Here is an 18,219-nt window from a genome sequence, read left to right as displayed (position 1 = left end):
TTCAAACTATTAATACTTATAGATAAAATAATCTAAGTTTAAAACATCAAAGGCTTGCACCATCAGGTTGCAAAGATATTGGGACCAGAAGATTTTAGTTTGTGGCAAAAACTCAATTCCTTTGGAAAAATAGTGAATAAAAGAAGAAACGCTGATGAGAATCAATATGATAATTTTATATTTGTTCTGTCTGTATGATTTCTAGTTAAATTTTGTAAACTAATTACCATCTAGTATGTAATGATAAATATGTAAACTATAATTACCATCTAGGACGTGATGATAAATATGTAAACTATAATTACCTTCTAGGACGTGATGATAAATATGTAAGCTATAATTACCATCTAGGACATGATGATAAATATGTAAACTATAATTACCATCTAGGACGTGATGATGAATATATAAACTATAATTACCATTTAGGACGTGAAGATAAAAATATAAACTATAATTACCATCTAGGACGTGATGATAAATATATAAACTATAATTACCATCTAGGACGTGATGATAAATATGTAAGTTATAATTACCATCTAGACGTAATGATAAATATGTAAGCTATAATTACCATCAAGGACGTAAAGATAAATATGTAAACTATAATTACCATCTAGGACATGAGGATAAATATGTAAACTATAATTACCATCTAGGACATGATGATACACATATAAACTATAATTACCATCTAGGACGTGATGATAAATATGTAAGCTATAATTACCATCTAGGATGTAATGATAAATATGTAAGCTATAATTACCATCTAGGATGTAATGATAAATATGTAAGCTATACTTACCATCTAGTTCGTAATGATAAATATGTAAACTATAATTACCATCTAGGAGGTGAAGATAAATATGTAAACTATAATTACCATCTAGTACATGATGATACACATCTAAACTATAATTACCATCTGGGACATGATGATACACATCTAAACTATAATTACCATCTAGGACATGATGATACACATCTAAACTATAATTACCAACTAGGACGTGATAATAAATATGTAAGCTATAATTACCATCTAGGACATGATGATAAAAATGTAAGCTATAATTACCGTCTAGGACGTGAAGATAAATATGTAAACTATAATTACCATCTAGGACGTGATGATAAATATGTAAACTATAATTACCATCTAGAACGTGGGGATAAATATGTAAACTATAATTACCATCTAGGACGTGAAGATAAAAATATAAACTGTCCATCTAGGACGTGATGATAAATATGTAAGCTATAATTACCATCTAGGACGTGATGATAAATATGTAAGCTATAATTACCATCTAGGACGTAATGATAAATATGTAAGCTATAATTACCATCTAGGACGTGAAGATAAATATGTAAACTATAATTACCATCTAGGACGTGATGATAAATATGTAAACTATAATTACCATCTAGAACGTGGTGATAAATATGTAAACTATAATTACCATCTAGGACGTGAAGATAAAAATATAAACTGGCCATCTAGGACGTAATGATAAATATGTAAGCTATAATTACCATCTAGGACGTGATGATAAATATGTAAACTATAATTACCATCTAGGACATGATGATACACATCTAAACTTTAATTACCATCTAGGACATGATGATACACATCTAAACTATAATTACCATCTAGGACATGATGATAAATATGTAAACTATAATTACCAGCTAGGACATGATGATAAATATTTGAACTATAATTACCGTCTAGGACATGATGATACACATCTAAACTATAATTACCATCTAGGACATGAGGATAAATATGTAAACTATAATTACCATCTAGGACGTGAAGATACGTATGTAAAATATAATAAGCATCTAGGACGGGAAGATAAATATGTATAAACTATAATTATCATCTAGGACTTGATGATAAATATGTAAACTATAATTACCATCTAGGACGTGATGATAAATATGTAAACTATAAATACCATCTAAGGCGTGATGATAAATATGTAAACTATAAATACCATCTAGGACGTGATGATAAATATGCAAGCTATAATTACCATCTAGGACGTGAAGATAAACAAGAACTGGTTTCAGACCTTCAGGGATACAGGAGTAATTTCCCATCCTAGAATACCGTTATTTAAGGAACTGTTAGCGTTGTTTTAAGTCACCCTCTATGAAAAGATGGCAATGCCCGATTCACCAAGGTACCCTTGAAAGCGTTGTCTGAATAAATATAGATTATATATCGAAGTTTATAAGTTAATAAACTTATTATTTTCGATTGCCTTTATCTTCTTGAAGAGTGACAAGCTTATCTCCACGACAGGAAGGAAGATATTAGAATTATTCACTTTTAAACCTAGAAAACCGACTAAATTTTTCACATTATTGAAAAGAAAAAGGTTCAGTGTCCAAATTTAATGAATTTGAGCCGCGTCTTAAATCCACCAAAAACCGCTTTCAATTGGGCGCCGGCTTAAATCTTGAAACAATGAATACGGGTTTCAGTGGAACCAACCATATTTGAGCCGCGGCTTAAATTTAAGCCGCGGCTCAAATTCTTTAAATTCGGCCTCAGGGTACCATAAAGATTCGAGCATTGACATCTTTGCATTGAGGGTCTCTGAACCCTGTAAAGGTTTTGGGTCTGAACCTATGTATTGTCCCTTTAAGAAAAATGTAAAGGTATAGTTTGCAATATGCATGTTTATGGTCAAATTTTTTAAGGCCTTCAATAGTTTGGTTGCAAATGTTAAGATGATACATATTTTCATGGATTTTTCAGAAATGTAGTTTTCAGATCTGTAAATTCAATCATAAAAAAAAACTATAATGTGCTATTTTATATTTTTAACACGGACCGGACTTGTAAATTATTATTAAATATCTAATTTAGCTTGTTTATAGAGTTAAAGTCTATTCAAACAAAGAGCTAAAGGGCGTCAAACCTTATAGAAATCCAACGTATAGAAACCGCTACGTATAGCAACAAGGCGTATTTTCCGGGAGAACATTTTTTATATTTTTGAGAAATTAAATAATCAGTGTAGAGTAGATATAATTTTCACAAAATCCTTGTATTTAAATGGTAAAACGGAATTTTATGAAATCATATTAGCATTACTGGAGAACTTTTTTTTATACTTTTAAGAATTTTTTTCTAAAAATAAAACTGTAGATAGCATTTTTATAAAATATCTTTTTTAATAGTAACACGCAATTTTATGTATAACCATATAATCATTCATTTATTTACATAATAAAATCTGGGGGACCTTAAGCACAATAGAGAGCAGTACAAATGTACGTATTAAACTATTTTGCTCCTTTAATGTCTAGAGTATGTTAAAATAAATAGAAATTAAGATAATGATAATGATAAGCTACAAAGTTTTACAAAAACGTTTAATTTCTCAAAAATATAGAAAATGTTCTCCCGGAAAATACGCCTTGTTGCTATACGTAGCTGTTTCTATACGTTGGATTTCTATAAGGTTATACTTCGAGCTAAAGGCCTAAAATGAGAAGAAAGTTTTTTAATGCTTGTTCTTCTTTATATTTATAGTTTGAAATAAATCGTAAATTATTAACCTGTTTGAATGTATTTGTCGAATGATGAGCTCGGATACAGTAGACTCAGGACTTCGGCTTAGCCGTATCTCCGTATTTCCATGGGTTTGCAACACCTCGTCTTCATACAGCCTTAAATACAAACATTTTTAAAGCTTTAACATGGTTTAAAAGAGACAGATCACAGTTAGAAATGGGAATCGTTTTTTAAACTAAAGATTAAACTTTCACTGGGGTCATTTTAGATCCCACACAAAATTTGGGACCGATCGGTTCAGCCCTTTCGACGTTTATTGGATACAAACATACAAAGAAACAGACAGACAAAGTTTATATGTAGCAGAAAAGAAGTCCTCAACACAAGATTTGAATTTTTATTTATTTGAATTTTCATCAACTTTATGTTTCATGCTTTGTGATCTTTAGGATACTACAAATAACAAAATGTATGTTGCATATGGAAAAACATAGAAATACATCTTTTTGTACTGTACTGTATATACTGTACTGTCTGTAATGTTATTGTACTGCAAACTTTTTAGTCATTCATTCTACTGAACTAAATTCACTCTGTGCACAAGTATAGTGTATAAATAGTTGATCAAAGGACATAGTTTAAATAAAACAAGTTTTAAAGTAATTGCAGAATTAATTTTGAGGGAAAAATCTTGATGTGAATTTTTATTTTATTTTATTTTTCTATTTATTTAATTTTCTAAATAAACTCAATTTTCTTAAAACATACATTTTTGGAAAATATAGAGTTAAGCTTCAGGAATCAACTAAACTCGATATCTGATGCAGACACTTTTGAATTTTGATTTAAATATTTATATCCTGTGTCCTAAACTCCTTTCCCCCTGGAAAAATATCTTAGTTTCAATACATCTTCCTATTCCAATTTTTGAAGGCCAGCTCATTACAAAAAGTATCAAAAATTTTCAACAAATAAAAAATTTTGACAAATTATTGAAAATCTGTATTTAAGGGCTTTTCAACAATGTAAGTTTTTAATAATATTTTTATGGAAAAAGATATGGACTCTTTTAAATCTCCTGAACACCGACCGGACTTTCGAGCGTCGAGTAGCCTTCCATATGTTCTGAATAAAAATGTTTTCCAAAAGTCCTTTAAACTACTATCCCTTGAAAGTAACAGAAATGTTAAGAATACCTTGTATTCTAGTGATGTATGTATCTATATACACCCTGTACAATACATTGTATTATAGTGATGTATGTGTCTATATAAACCCTGTACAATACATTGTATTCTAGTGATATATGTATCTATATACCCTGTACAATACATTGTATTTTAGTGAAGTATATATCTATATACACCCTGTACAATACTCTGTATTCTAGTGATGTATGTATCTATATACACCCTGTACAATACATTGTATTCTAGTGATGTATGTAACTATATACACCCTGTACAATACATTGTATTCTAGTGATGCATGTATTTATATACACCCTGTACAATACATTGTATTATAGTGATGTATGTATATATATACACCCTATACAATGCATTGTATTCTAGTGATGTATGAATTTATATACACCCTGTACAATACATTGTAATCTAGTGATGTATGTGTCTATATACACCCTGTACAATACATTGTATTCTAGTGATGTATGTATCTATATACACCCTGTACAATACATTGTATTCTAGTGATGTATGTATCTATATACACCCTGTACAATACATTGTATTCTAGTGATGTATGTATCTATATACACCCTATACAAATACGTTAGTTCCTAACGGTTTTCTATATCCTTATGTATTTTTAATACAGAAATCATAATGTTTATTTTCTATCAAAGGAATATCTTCCAGGGTTAGATAATATTTGGGATTATTTTTCAAGCATTTATTAAACCATGGAAACTTCCCTTTGTCACGGGTAACTAAATAGAACTAAGCTTGTCCTCATTCTCCACGAAATTCCACAATTTTTTAGTCAGTGTTAAGTTCTTCAGATTACTGCATTACGATAGAAAACTATGGTTTCCTGGGTGTATCGAAAATAATACTTAAAAGTATCATTCAAAAAAGTCAAAAATTTGAAAATTTCAAAGGAACTGAGTTTTGGCCACAAGCTCAAATTTTCTCATCCCTATATCTTTGCAACCTGATTTTGCAAGCTTATCATATTTCAAACTTGGATTTTTTTATATTTTTTATCTAAGCGAATTTATAGTTTGAAATCTCAAAGACCCGCCACGTAGGGTTGCAAAGATAATGGGATGGGAAAGTAAAAGGTTATGGTTAAAACTCTCTTTTTAAAAAAAGGGTTCGAGAAGAATAATAAACTTACCATTTGATAGAATTGACATGTGAGCTGCCTGTTACTAAACACTTCAGCTGGACTGTAGATTCTCTTTTAGTAAATATATCTGGACCTCCTTCTATCTCAACCTTGGGTTCCAGAACCTACAAGTATAATATGATTTATTAAATATATCTGGACTCCCCTCTATCTCAACCTTGGGTTCCAGAACCTACAAGTGGCGACTCGTTCCTTTCTAAAACTACGGATTCTGAAAGATCTGTTTACAAAATAATCAAAGATTTTGATGTAAATGGTTTGCACCAGGTTACAAAAATGCAGGGATTCAAAAATCAAAGTTTACGATCAGTAATCCGTTCTTTTGTACGTGCATATGATTTTTGCCCTCAATTTTGAAAAAAATGCCCCCAATTTAAAAAAAAAATGCCCCCAGTTAAAATTATTTTTCACTAACACATTTGCCCCCATTGCCCCCAATTTGAAAAAATACCCCTAATTTAAAAAAAAAAATGCCCACAATTTTTTTTAAAATGCCCACAATTTTTTAAAAATTTGCCCCCAATTAAAGAATTTGCCCCCATTTTTTTCAAATTTGTCAATCCCAAATGGGATTGAAAAAGGAATTATATTGACCCCTGCTGTTATCATGTTAACACACAGTATAATAATCATTTTTCTCACTAACATAAATGATAATAAATGAGATGGTAATCTTTCCTCCAAAAAATTTGTTATAAACATCTATATGTTTGAACTATAAATGTTTGAACTAGGTGTATAAATGCTAACTAATACCTTAAAAATTGGTGGATACGCAGAGCTTTGGACTATTAAAACGTTTTTATTTGTTTGTTGTTAACAAAATATCATTGTAAATTTTAGGCCCAGTGACGAGTGATGGGCAATAGCTAGATTCGTTTTAAAAAAAACTTTTAATATTTTTAGACTCTTAAAAGGTTTAGCGACAATCTGCAAGAAGGGTCCAACGATTTAAAATTGTATTCTGTAGTACTTTGCTTTTGTCAAACATGCATGCAAATGTGTTATCCTAGGTGAAAATATAAGGCAAAAACTTTTTTTTAAAACCCAAAAACGATCGTTTTTGCCTTATATTTTCTTCAAGAGTAACACATTTGCATGTTTGATAAAAGCAAACTTCTACAGAATAAAGTTTTAAAATGTTGGAACCGTCTGATATTGTCTTAAAACCTTCTTAAAGTCTAAAAATATTTTTTTTAAACGAATCTTGTTAATACCCATCCCGACGGTGACTTGATGTTAAAGGTTAGGTGTATAGTTGTTAATGAAGGCCAAACCACAAAAAGTTTTGCAATTCATGAGTTACAACATATCTTTGGATAAAAGTTTAAATATGCAAAACGCTCCAAAGTTCTGAAAAGACAGTCTGTTCTTTTTTTAAGTTTGACTGAGATTGCTTTACACCTGGTTAAAAATTTGGTTAAAGGAAAAGAGTTTTAAGTTGGATATCTTTAAAAATGCCAATTTTTTTTATTTTACATATGTTTTTGTACATATAAAAAGGGTGGAAAGGATACGGTAATAACTGGAAGAAGGATAAAAAAATCACTTTAAAATTCTTTAACAGTTTTCTATGTCTATTTTATTCAATTATATTTGATTGTAAATTTTCAAAATTCTATGAAAATCCAAGTTTTTGAAGGCAAATTTTTTGAAATTCTTATCATCAATAACCATTCCCTGGGTCATATGAGGTCCCACAAAAATTTGGGCCTGATCTGTTGAGTAGTTTTGACGTTTATCAGTTACAAACAAACAGACAAACAAGCCAAGTATATGTTTATATTAATGAAAGAAATAAAGCTATAAACTCTCAATTCAGGCGGAAAATATTGTTTTCTTGGAGCAACTAATCTTCTGTAAGATAAATGGCTGAAGGAAGCACTTTGTACAAAACTGTCTGATTCAGGATTTTTATAAATTTGACCTTACAAAAACAATCTGTTGGCCAACCCCTTGAACACCACGTCAAGTTAGAATAGAATCCACGTCAGATTTATATCTTAATCATAACTCTTTTCATTGAAGAGCTTTCTAGCGTGTAACCAAAATAAATCACAATTACGTCGCGTTGTACCAGAAATACCGCATAAATTAGACTTAATCCTTCTGTTTATAGTGGAGTGTGAAATTCCAAAGTTTTATGGGGCTCACTGTAACTATTGTAACTATTGTAACTATTGTAAAAAAGTTCTGAACAACCAGATTTTAACAAATCAAAGCTAGTCCCTCGATTTTCCTAAATATTGAATATTTTTCAATGAATATTTTGAAATCAATGCAGTAGAATTGTTCTTTCCTTAATAATTAAATAAAGCTAAAATTTGGTCTAATTTTCTTTAGACTCGTTCCTTTGTACAGCTTAAAAAGAAGAAACATCTCTTATGATTTAAACAATAGAAAAATCTTTAAATTTCAGATTTGTGTTGGACAAAAGATGAAAGAAGACCAGTTCTCTAATCTCAGAGAGAACCAGCATTTTTCCGGGTCTCAAAGAAACCAACAATGCATGAGCCTTGAATAAATTTTAGAATTTGCAATTTATAGTGAACAAAATAATACAAATGTATTGCAGAATATTAGTGAAAAAATTAAAAAATGAATGGACATTTCACAATAGAAAAATTCTTAGATTCTTTCAATCTTGATTCCTTTTTTTTAAATTACAAAATAATCCGATATGTAACCAAATACTTTGTTCTTTTCATACTTTGATGTCAAAAATAGAATTGGATGAGTTCCACCACTGAAACCAGTAAATTGAACCTTTTTCTTTTTGTCTAGTGGTGTGTAACACAAACGTGGTGGAAAGTCAATATTTCAAGAGATCGGTAATTTTTTCACATTTCAAAATTGGTGAAAAAAATTTTCAGTGGTTAGGAGAAAAAAGTTGAATGAGCAGAAGATTTTTAAAAAAAGTAAAGAAATTGAGTTTTTGTCACAAACTCTGATTTTCTTTGCATTTCAATGCCAGAGACCTTAGATATGAAAAAATAAAACGATTTGAAGATCAGTATAAAAATATAAAATAAATAAAATAAAAATATATTTATAATCATTAAATTGTATTTTTTGTTTATTAAATTTCATATTTCAACTTTACTGTTCCAATTGATAATTAGACCAAAGCAAGGCATTAAATATCAACTAAAAACAGATATAGCCTCACTTAACCAATCATACAGAATCAATTAAATGTTTTATAGATTTCAAATAGTTTATTTATTCTGTTTCTTATATACTTTATTAATAATTATTAACTTCCGTTTTATTTTCGTCAAGTTAAATAATCAATAAAATATTTTTTACATTTTAAATTTTTAAAAATAATTTTGCTGTTTATTATTCAGGGTCTTTGTTACTTGTACCAACATAAAAGCAATTCTTTGTTGTTTGAAAATTCTATGTAAATCAATATTTAATTGTTATGAAGTTCGGTGTTAGACTTTTAGTATAAAATATGAACGATTTTTTCTTATATTTGCAAAAAGGGATATAATTTCAAAAGATTCGTCACGAAATATAAAGATTTGTTTATGCTGTCCTTGTTGAATTTATATTTTGTAAGAGGGAGAAATTGCAAAAAGCAAAAAAAGAATACAGGGGCCGATTTTGTTGCTTTGTTTTTGGTAACATACACACCAAAATTCCATAGAAAGATTCAACGTTATTTAATCTTTTAAATACATTAATAATGTATAATAATCCTTACCTTGAGATATGTAAGATGACTCATCTTATTCTGTGTACTAATCTGGCATTCATACACACCTTCATCACTCTTCTTCACACCCTTCACTAAATTTAAAAATAGTGAAAAGCTATAGCTAACATTTAATACACAAATATATAAGCGCTAAAGAGCTTTATTATTTAGACTTGGCATTCTTGATTACTTGATACTTTGCAACCTTAAAGGAATTAAGTCTTTGCCACAAACTCTGGTTTTTAAATACAACCCAATGTTGTAGACCTTAGATATCTTTAACTATGACTTCTGTTATATCAAACCATCAAAGGTTGAAATATCTAAGGTTTATATAGTTTGGTTGTAGATATATAGGTATTAGAAAATTGGGATTTGTTGCAAAGACTCAATTCCTTTCAAAATATGAATATTGTTATCAGATAAAATAATGTAAGCTTGAAGTATCAAAGGTTTCAATTGTAATAGATCAAAGACATACGGATTCAAAAACTTGAGTTTCGGCGAAAATTCTTTTCATTTCATGCACCTCTTATTGAAATATTACATGTCTTCACCCTATCATAAATCCTCTTATTAAAAAGCAGTAGTGAAAAAGAATTTTTTTAAATTTCATCTTTGCACGTCATTTGGGAAAATTATATAGTATTAAGGTTTCATTTGTGGAAATGTAAATTAGAGAAAGATTTATTCTGGAAAGTTCCATTCTGATTTATTGTTTAGCCTTTACTACGTGCAAGCGCGCAATAACAAACTACATCTGCCATAATGTTTTCTTTTTCCTTAACTTTTAGAATTGAAAAATAAACACTTTATACCATAGTTGATTAAAGTTCAGTTTTGCAATCATAATTTCCCCGAAGTAGTGCAAAATATATATTTCTATGAGAAAAGTTGATAAGCCTTACAATATTTGAAGGGATTGTAGATGTTTTTTTCAATTGTACAATATTTGAAGGGATTGTAAATGTTTTTTTCAATTTTAAAATATTTGGAGGGATTGTAGATGTTTTTTTTCAATTTTACAATATTTGAAGGGATTGTAGATGTTTTATTCAAGTGTCTCTACATTTATAGATGACATTTACGTGTACTCATGATACCTCTTTAAACCCCTATCCGAGTAACAATGAGGAAGATATCATTGATTTTCTTGCTAAAACTTGTTAAATTTAGACAATTTCCTTTAATGTATCTGCAGCATTAATCCGCAAGTCAATTTTAAAGAAAATCCACAATCCAAATTTTCCGAAAAAAGAAGGATAAGAACATTTAATTTTTCCTTGACAAGACAAAGGGTTTTCAGGGTTCTTCATCGGACACTTTACATATATATAAATGGAGGTTCTATTATATGGAGTCTACAGTCGCTTTAAGGTATGGGTTTTTTTTAAAATGTGTTTATGCATAAGATCGAATTAAAACCAAATTTGAACCTCGTCTAGACAAACATGGTTGGTTCAACTTAAAAATTTCTCAGTGCTTCGAGCTAGATTTGAGCTACCGCGCAATTTAAACCGGTGATTGGCGGTTCAGCGACACGGTTCAAATCTATTAAGTTCGGCCTCTGTAAAACCAAATACTGCATAACACTTACCAATTAGCGTCCACTCTCCTCTGATTTTGTTTTGAATAATGACAACTCTTGGATCAGAAACAAAGACTGTAGTGTCAACAGATAAGATATGAGAGTCTCGAGATCTAACCCAGGACACACTTTGGGTTTCAACCTAGATTAAACATGATCAAACTAGAGCTAGGTTGTGTGGAAAAAAAGGTTTTTATGTTATATTCTGTCAACCGTTAAAATCTTAAGTGACCCTCCATGTGAAGATTACTATAGTTCCCTTAAAAAGCATTGATAAACATCCATGTTTTTATGCTTTTAACTGTTTATTTTCATTTTGTTCTCTGCAAAAGTGACTTGAACATTTCTTGCTTTTAAGAAACGATGAATAAGAACATAACAGAATTAAACACTTTTTACATTTTGGATCAAATTAAAGGGAGTTATTAGCTATATACGTATAAATTTCAGGGAGTTATTAGCTATATACGTATAAATTTCAGGGAGTTATTAGCTATATACGTATAAATTAGAGGGAGTTATTAGCTATATACGTATAAATTAAAGGGAGTTATTAGCTATATACGTATAAATTAAAGGGAGTTATTAGCTATATACGTATAAATTAAAGGGAGTTATTAGCTATATACGTATAAATTAAAGGGAGTTATTAGCTATATGCGTATGCGTCGAAAAATAATCGATGACTATATCCGAACGATTTTTTTAAATTGATTGTTTACGATCCGAGTCGTGTATTGCAACTTTCTGAATTCATACGGACGCTTCGTTCTTCAGTTTAAGTCGTTTTTAATAATTTTCTCCATATAGACGCAACAGATAGAAAGATTAGTTTTTATTTTTCGCAACACTCCCTTTAAGGCTTCAAGGGTACTGTTTGTAAATCAGGCATTATGTTATCTTTGAAAATAGGTTCACTAAAAATTACGCTTACAGTTCCTTTGATTGCAAAATCGTCTTGACTAAAATTTTTTTTTACCTGAAAGACCACACATGACAGATGAACTGTGTCCCCAACCATAGAAGAGTAGTTTGAGATAAGAGAAGGTGCAAAGTATGGACCAGTGTATAGACCCTTGGGGGACACCTTTCCTAGACTACGCTCTGCTCTACTCGAAACAGGACTCTTGGTGGATTGTGTGACAGAGCTGTCAATAACGTCATACTTTTCTTTACCAACAGTGCCAAGGAATCCTGAACAAAATTTTAGGTGTTAGAAAAGCAATTGTGCCTTCGTCGCGTTTTTGACCGTTTGTCGTTTGACCCTAGGTCTTTTTACCCTATGTCGTTTGACCCTTTGGCATTTGACCCTAGGTCGGTGAATCTTTGTAAATCTTTATTAAAAGCTAGAAATCTTAGATTCAAGCTCTTTGCTAAAATTTAAAGTTTAAAGAATGAACAGGAAGTTAAAACTTTAAATTTGTATAGAAAATTTTCCTTCTTGCACACAAGCTTAAACCTTGATGTATTTTATTTTCAAGAAAATTCAGGAAATTTTCCCACTTGCTTGCAAAATTTTTCAATATGTAAATTCCATTGGTAAAAGTTCAAAGTTGGATCTAATTATATAATCTTTTTTTCTATCTCTAATGATTATTTGATTGCAGTATGATAAACAATTTATTTATTTTGCCACCAATTAAAACCAAATTGTTAAGAATTACTAACTGCAACTCAAGTTAAACCTTTTTAAAAGAATACACTCAACATAGTTAAACTAAAGTATACACTTGAAAATATATTTAGGATAACGAAGCTAATTTAGTCCTCTATTATTTACTATTAGTAAACTTATAAATTATTTTAATAATGTTTAAATAGTCATGCTTTGACTGAACTCCCCCCCCCACACCACCAACCCCCAACCCTTCCAGCCCTAAATGGGCTACTTCAATAATCATCTGTATTAACTCTAAATATCCAACGCTATATGAAAGTATAGTGCTTTAAATTTAAGTTGTCTAAAACTAGCATTTAAATGCAATTTTAGTACTCTCAAAATAGTCTGAAATAGTCTGAAAGTTTGAAATATCAGGTTGCAAAGATAAGAAATTTAAGTTGGTGTTAAATCAAATTCTTTTATTCTTACCGAGAGAACCTAGAATGATGAAGAATATTATCTTTTTCATCTTTTAATTCTGTATTCTCTATTCTATACTTCAGAACCAAGGATAGAGGCCAGCTAGTCTGCGGCCCTAGTTTTGCATTTTCAAATGAATGTCTGAAACATGATAAAATTAATGATGGGAATAAAGTTAGAATCCAGAACTGTATAGTGTTGTGTGACCCACAGTTCATGCCAAATTATAAAACGAAATTGGGTACATGACTTGAGAGGGGGTGCAGAGCATCTATGAACCCCGCGAACTAACCTCATGAGCCTCCTGATCCGCAAATTGAGCTCCTAGACAATTAAAATCATCTTCGTACTTTACGCGCGCTTACGTCTCAAAGCCCGGCAACTCTTACTCCACATCCAACATTCTCATATACAATAACAAATATTTGGCTTTTATATCCACCGAAAGCCTTTTTTTCGAAAAATCTCAACATGACCAAAAATTTCTTAGTAATACATAAAAAATTTATCTTAAAAAGTCAATTTTAATTGAGATTAAGACTATCTTGTGGAAGACGATGCCTGGCCGCGTTAAACTAGTTCCACAAGATTCAACAGAATGAGATGGAGGGGAGAATGAGGGGGAGCTGACTGTGGGTATTTAAAAAGAACGGTATAAATGGGAAAGGGAGTGAGAAAGCTATTTAGGAGGGGTGGGGTAAATATAATATATATATAACAACTGTACACGGGGGAGAGCAAGGCAGTTTATTTAACCGCTTGTCAGTTTATGTTTGTTTAGTTAATGGTCAATTTAACGCTGAGATCTCTCATTTTTCCATGTTTACCAAATCAGATAAATATAAATAAACTTGGGTGCATTAGACAGATTTTTAGCTTTCTAATATTATATACTTTTAACCCTATAAAGGCTGCATCTATGTATAGCCTGGGGGGGCGTTAGAAAAAGGCCTTAGAGAATATGTGTAGGGTTTAAATACATGTTCATAGCCAAATTTTTTATAAAATAAAATAAAAAATAAAATAAACTAGACCGATAACTTTAATAATTTGGGTGCTAGGGAGGTTGAAAAAAATGACTAAAAAAGGGTCAAAAAAATTGAAAGCATATTTTTGTGTTTAACAAATTTCAAAGTGTGACACATGTTTCTACGTGTATTTTTCAAGGGCTTTTCAAAAATAAAGTTTTTAGATCTGTAGTCTTAGTCACAAAAAAGTTATGGACTATTTTAGATTTTTTTTTTCACAGACCGGACTTTTTTTCCGCCCTGTACCCGACCCTATAAATTAAAAAAAAATATAAACAAAAAATAGTGTCAAAAATTAGAGTGCTACGACAAAAGAAACTACAATGGGGGGGGGGCGCCAAACGCCCCCAGACTATTTAGTGTTAAAATTAGGGTTATATTTTGTTGTTTTATATTCACCAAATCAGTGATGAAATATAATCAAAACATCATTTTAAGCTTTTCATATAGTTTTTTTTATTAAATTCCACTCCTGTGAAGTGTGTCATTCAAGATGTTTCCACAGCTAATTAAGCAAAGAGAGACGTAATCTGAAGTACGACTTTGTGATCTCATAGTCCCTTTAGTTTTGATTTTACCACCAATAACAAACTTATTGAGTTATATATTAGAGTCTCAAAACTTTTTTGTCTTATCGATAGGTCTTCAATTGAAGGAGTTAAGATTGAAACCGTGTGCAATTTCCATAACTTTATAACAGAAAAAAAAATATTGTTTTGAATTTCTAATATGTAACAGGATACATTTGCTGATAACTCGAACTAGAGGAGCTACACAAAGCCGTACCAGCAATACATACATTTTACCTTCTCCTTCTATCTAGTTCACAATGATGGGGCTTTAAGAAAAAAAATTGTTCATTTGGAAAAAAAATCTTGTTTAAAATCTGGAGGAAATATTTTTTATTCCAAATGAATCTGAGTTGAGACATTTTAGTTTTTAGTGTTTATGCAAAGCTTGTCGTGTAATAGATATGTTTTCTTCAACAATGCAAACAACACTATAAGACATAGTTTATATTATTTATATATATAATATACAATATACTATTATAGCACAACCATTTATTTTAAAGGTATAAATTCCTGAAAGAAATATTAAAGAATACAATAAATGTTGAAAATCTCAACAAAGAAAGTAATGCTCATCCTTCAAGACTAAAGAGTATCTATTCATATCCAGCTGCATGTTATGAATATGCTCAAAGTACCTATGTATTTATATATGTCACCTAGAGAGGATATTTCACGGTCAGGACATTTAATGAACAGGACATTTCACTGATAGTACATGCTATAGATAGATACTACATTTCACTGATAGCACATGCTATAGATAGATACTACATTTCAATGATAGGACAAAAGCAGACAGAAATATTAAAATTATCATAATATATTTTTTTAAAAGTTGATGGCAAACAAAAATCTTTACAAGGACTGTCAAAATCAGTTTTAAGTAAATTAAATTGCAGAATCACAAGGGTACCCTTTAGCTTTTAATTGTATTAAGTTGACGCTAGATCTGTCATAATTCAATCTAAAATCAATTTCTTTTTTTAGCTTCCCTTCTTGTCTCAGTGCAAAAAGTGCCTGCTTTAAGAACTGAAATTGAAAATAATCAGTTTTCAGATAGAAAAGCAAGGATATTGTAAATTAAGACTCTCTCAATTCGGGGTCACTTAAATTTCTTCAATAGTTAGTTTTTGTATCTTTTCGTTAATCTAAATTTAGTTTTTCAAGCATGAGTTTTAGTTTCGGATTAACCATAGATAAATAACAATACAGATAAAACAATAGATGCCTTCTTTTCAATATTTAGGGTTTTTTTTGTTCACAATAACCCTGAGGCTGAGGCCCAAAGGAGTTAGGCGTATGCTGCGTTGAATTACAAGACAAAGACAAAGCCTGTTCCATCCCGAATGCGCCTGACTCTTTTGGGCCTCTGCCTAAGGTGTCTGCTGAACGACAAACCCCTAAATCTTAAATAGACGACATCTAGTGTTCTATCTGTGTTGTTATTAATCTATGGATTAAACTTTCTCAAGGTTTATTCTAATCCATCAAACCTGAGTGGATACACGTGTTAAAGATATATTCTTTACAAACTAGGCTTTCAAATTTACATCGTCATTCTTTATTTTTTACCTTCCTAGAACCAGAGAACAATAAAAGTACAGTGTTAACTAGAAAACAATAGAATAGGAAGACGATTTGAAATCAATACTTAAGTGTATTTGATGTTGTTTTAAGCAAACAGTTTCTCCGGACACTTATTAAATTAAACTAATCACATAGAATGGGTCTGTGTACACTGCACAATTGATATTTCTCATGTTCATTGGAATATTAAAGTCATAACTTGAGTCTTAAAGTCGTCTTCCTATTTCTGAGTTGGCTGGTTCTCACTGTAGTATAATAGATCGGAAATAAACTGATTACTCGCATCAAACTCTAAGTTAATACAGTAAGACCCAGAAAACTTTGGAATGGGAAGACGACTTTTAGACTCAAGCTATGTTTATGGTAAATTGCCTATTAATAACTAGTCATGGATGTTAGACATTTTAAACTATAAATTTTGTTATATGTTATTGTCAAAGTTTGAAATATCAAAGATTTTAACCATTAATTTACAACGATACAGGGAATAGAAAATTAGAGTTTGTGGCCAGTGTTCAGTTCCTTTACAACTCTGTGTTTGTAACAAGTTACTTATCCGATAACGGTATCTATTCCCAACTGTATCTATAAACTGAGTTAGAACCTAAACCATCTTGGTTTTATTGAATTGTAAATTTAGGTTTTACTTTATTCTTCTCTAATCTTAAAGTTTAGAGCTGCACATATCTCACACTCTCCGGACATTAAACTAAAGTTTATTCCGTTCATGTTCAAAATGTTGCAGGTTTTCAACCCTATCTCCAGTCACTAGTAAAGTTATCAATAAGATTAGGTTTTAATTAATTTTGTATCTACTAAAATTCTTTCTTTTGACAAGTTAAATTAATGTATATAAACGAATTTATTTGTTTCCACAGCTCAAACTTTCTAATTCCTATTTCCTATATTTTTGCTACCTGAGGTCGAATTTAAAGAATTTGAGCCGCTGTTTAAATTTAAGCTGCGGCTCAAATTTTGTTGTTTTCACTTAAATTTGTATTATTTTTTTCAAGATTTAAGCCGGCGCTCCATTGAAACCGGTTTTTTAGACGCGGCTTAAATTCGTTAAATTCTTACACTGATAGTGCAAACCTCTGATAGTTTAAACTTAGATTATTTGATCAAGCAGAAGTCATAGTATGAAATAACAAAAGATGCAAAATTGGAGTGCTTGGGTTAAAATTTAATGTTTGTATCGTAATGAGGGAGCAAGGAGGTGTCCATAACCCCGTTTATAATTGACACCCTATGCTTAGCAATTGTATTGTCATTAATATAGTTTTCTTTTTAACTAGTCTGAACTCTGTCTGATTAGTTTAACATAATTGTTATCAGGTTTACAACTTCTTAGTTTATAGAAAGCTTTCAGTTCTTGGTTTCCAATACAAACTTTCTCATCAAAACATTGTTTATCATTAAATAATTAGCATAAAGATAGATTTGGGGGAAATTCCAAAAGGAAATCATTCGGAAAGACAGATTCCGGAATTTTCGACGCACTCACTCCTTCAAGTGAGACATTCTATCCCCCTTGTCTGTTCTGAACGCAGCGCTTGGTCCTTAAAAATACCCAAGCCAATGTCCTTAAAAATACCCAAGCCAACTCTTTAAAATGAGAAATTAAATCTAACTATAGTTTCCTACTGAAATTTGATCAGCCTGGTAATGGTTATTTCTACCAAATTTTCTATTCCGGAAATTGTTCTTTCCGGAGTTTGTCTTTCCGAATGGGGGGGGG

At 30.6% G+C, this 18,219-nt stretch overlaps 1 protein-coding gene across 1 annotated transcript; it reads right to left on the bottom strand.

Moving 5' to 3' along the window:
* Positions 1-505: 505 nt before the first annotated feature.
* On the bottom strand, positions 506-13,723 carry LOC111697877 (junctional adhesion molecule-like). Its single transcript, XM_023468010.1, has 7 exons — positions 13,301-13,723; positions 12,191-12,405; positions 11,221-11,353; positions 9,630-9,715; positions 5,906-6,021; positions 3,589-3,699; positions 506-2,119 (listed from the first exon to the last, which is right to left on the bottom strand). Exons 1-7 carry the CDS (start codon positions 13,338-13,340, stop codon positions 1,858-1,860), a joined length of 963 nt encoding a protein of 320 aa, XP_023323778.1. The 5' UTR covers positions 13,341-13,723; the 3' UTR covers positions 506-1,857.
* Between the last annotated feature and the right edge of the window lie 4,496 nt (positions 13,724-18,219).

Source organism: Eurytemora carolleeae, unplaced genomic scaffold, assembly GCF_000591075.1.
Source record: "Eurytemora carolleeae unplaced genomic scaffold, Eaff_2.0 scaffold306, whole genome shotgun sequence".
In the NCBI taxonomy this organism is placed as follows: domain Eukaryota; kingdom Metazoa; phylum Arthropoda; class Copepoda; order Calanoida; family Temoridae; genus Eurytemora; species Eurytemora carolleeae.
This window is presented reverse-complemented; position numbering and strand designations above follow the sequence as displayed.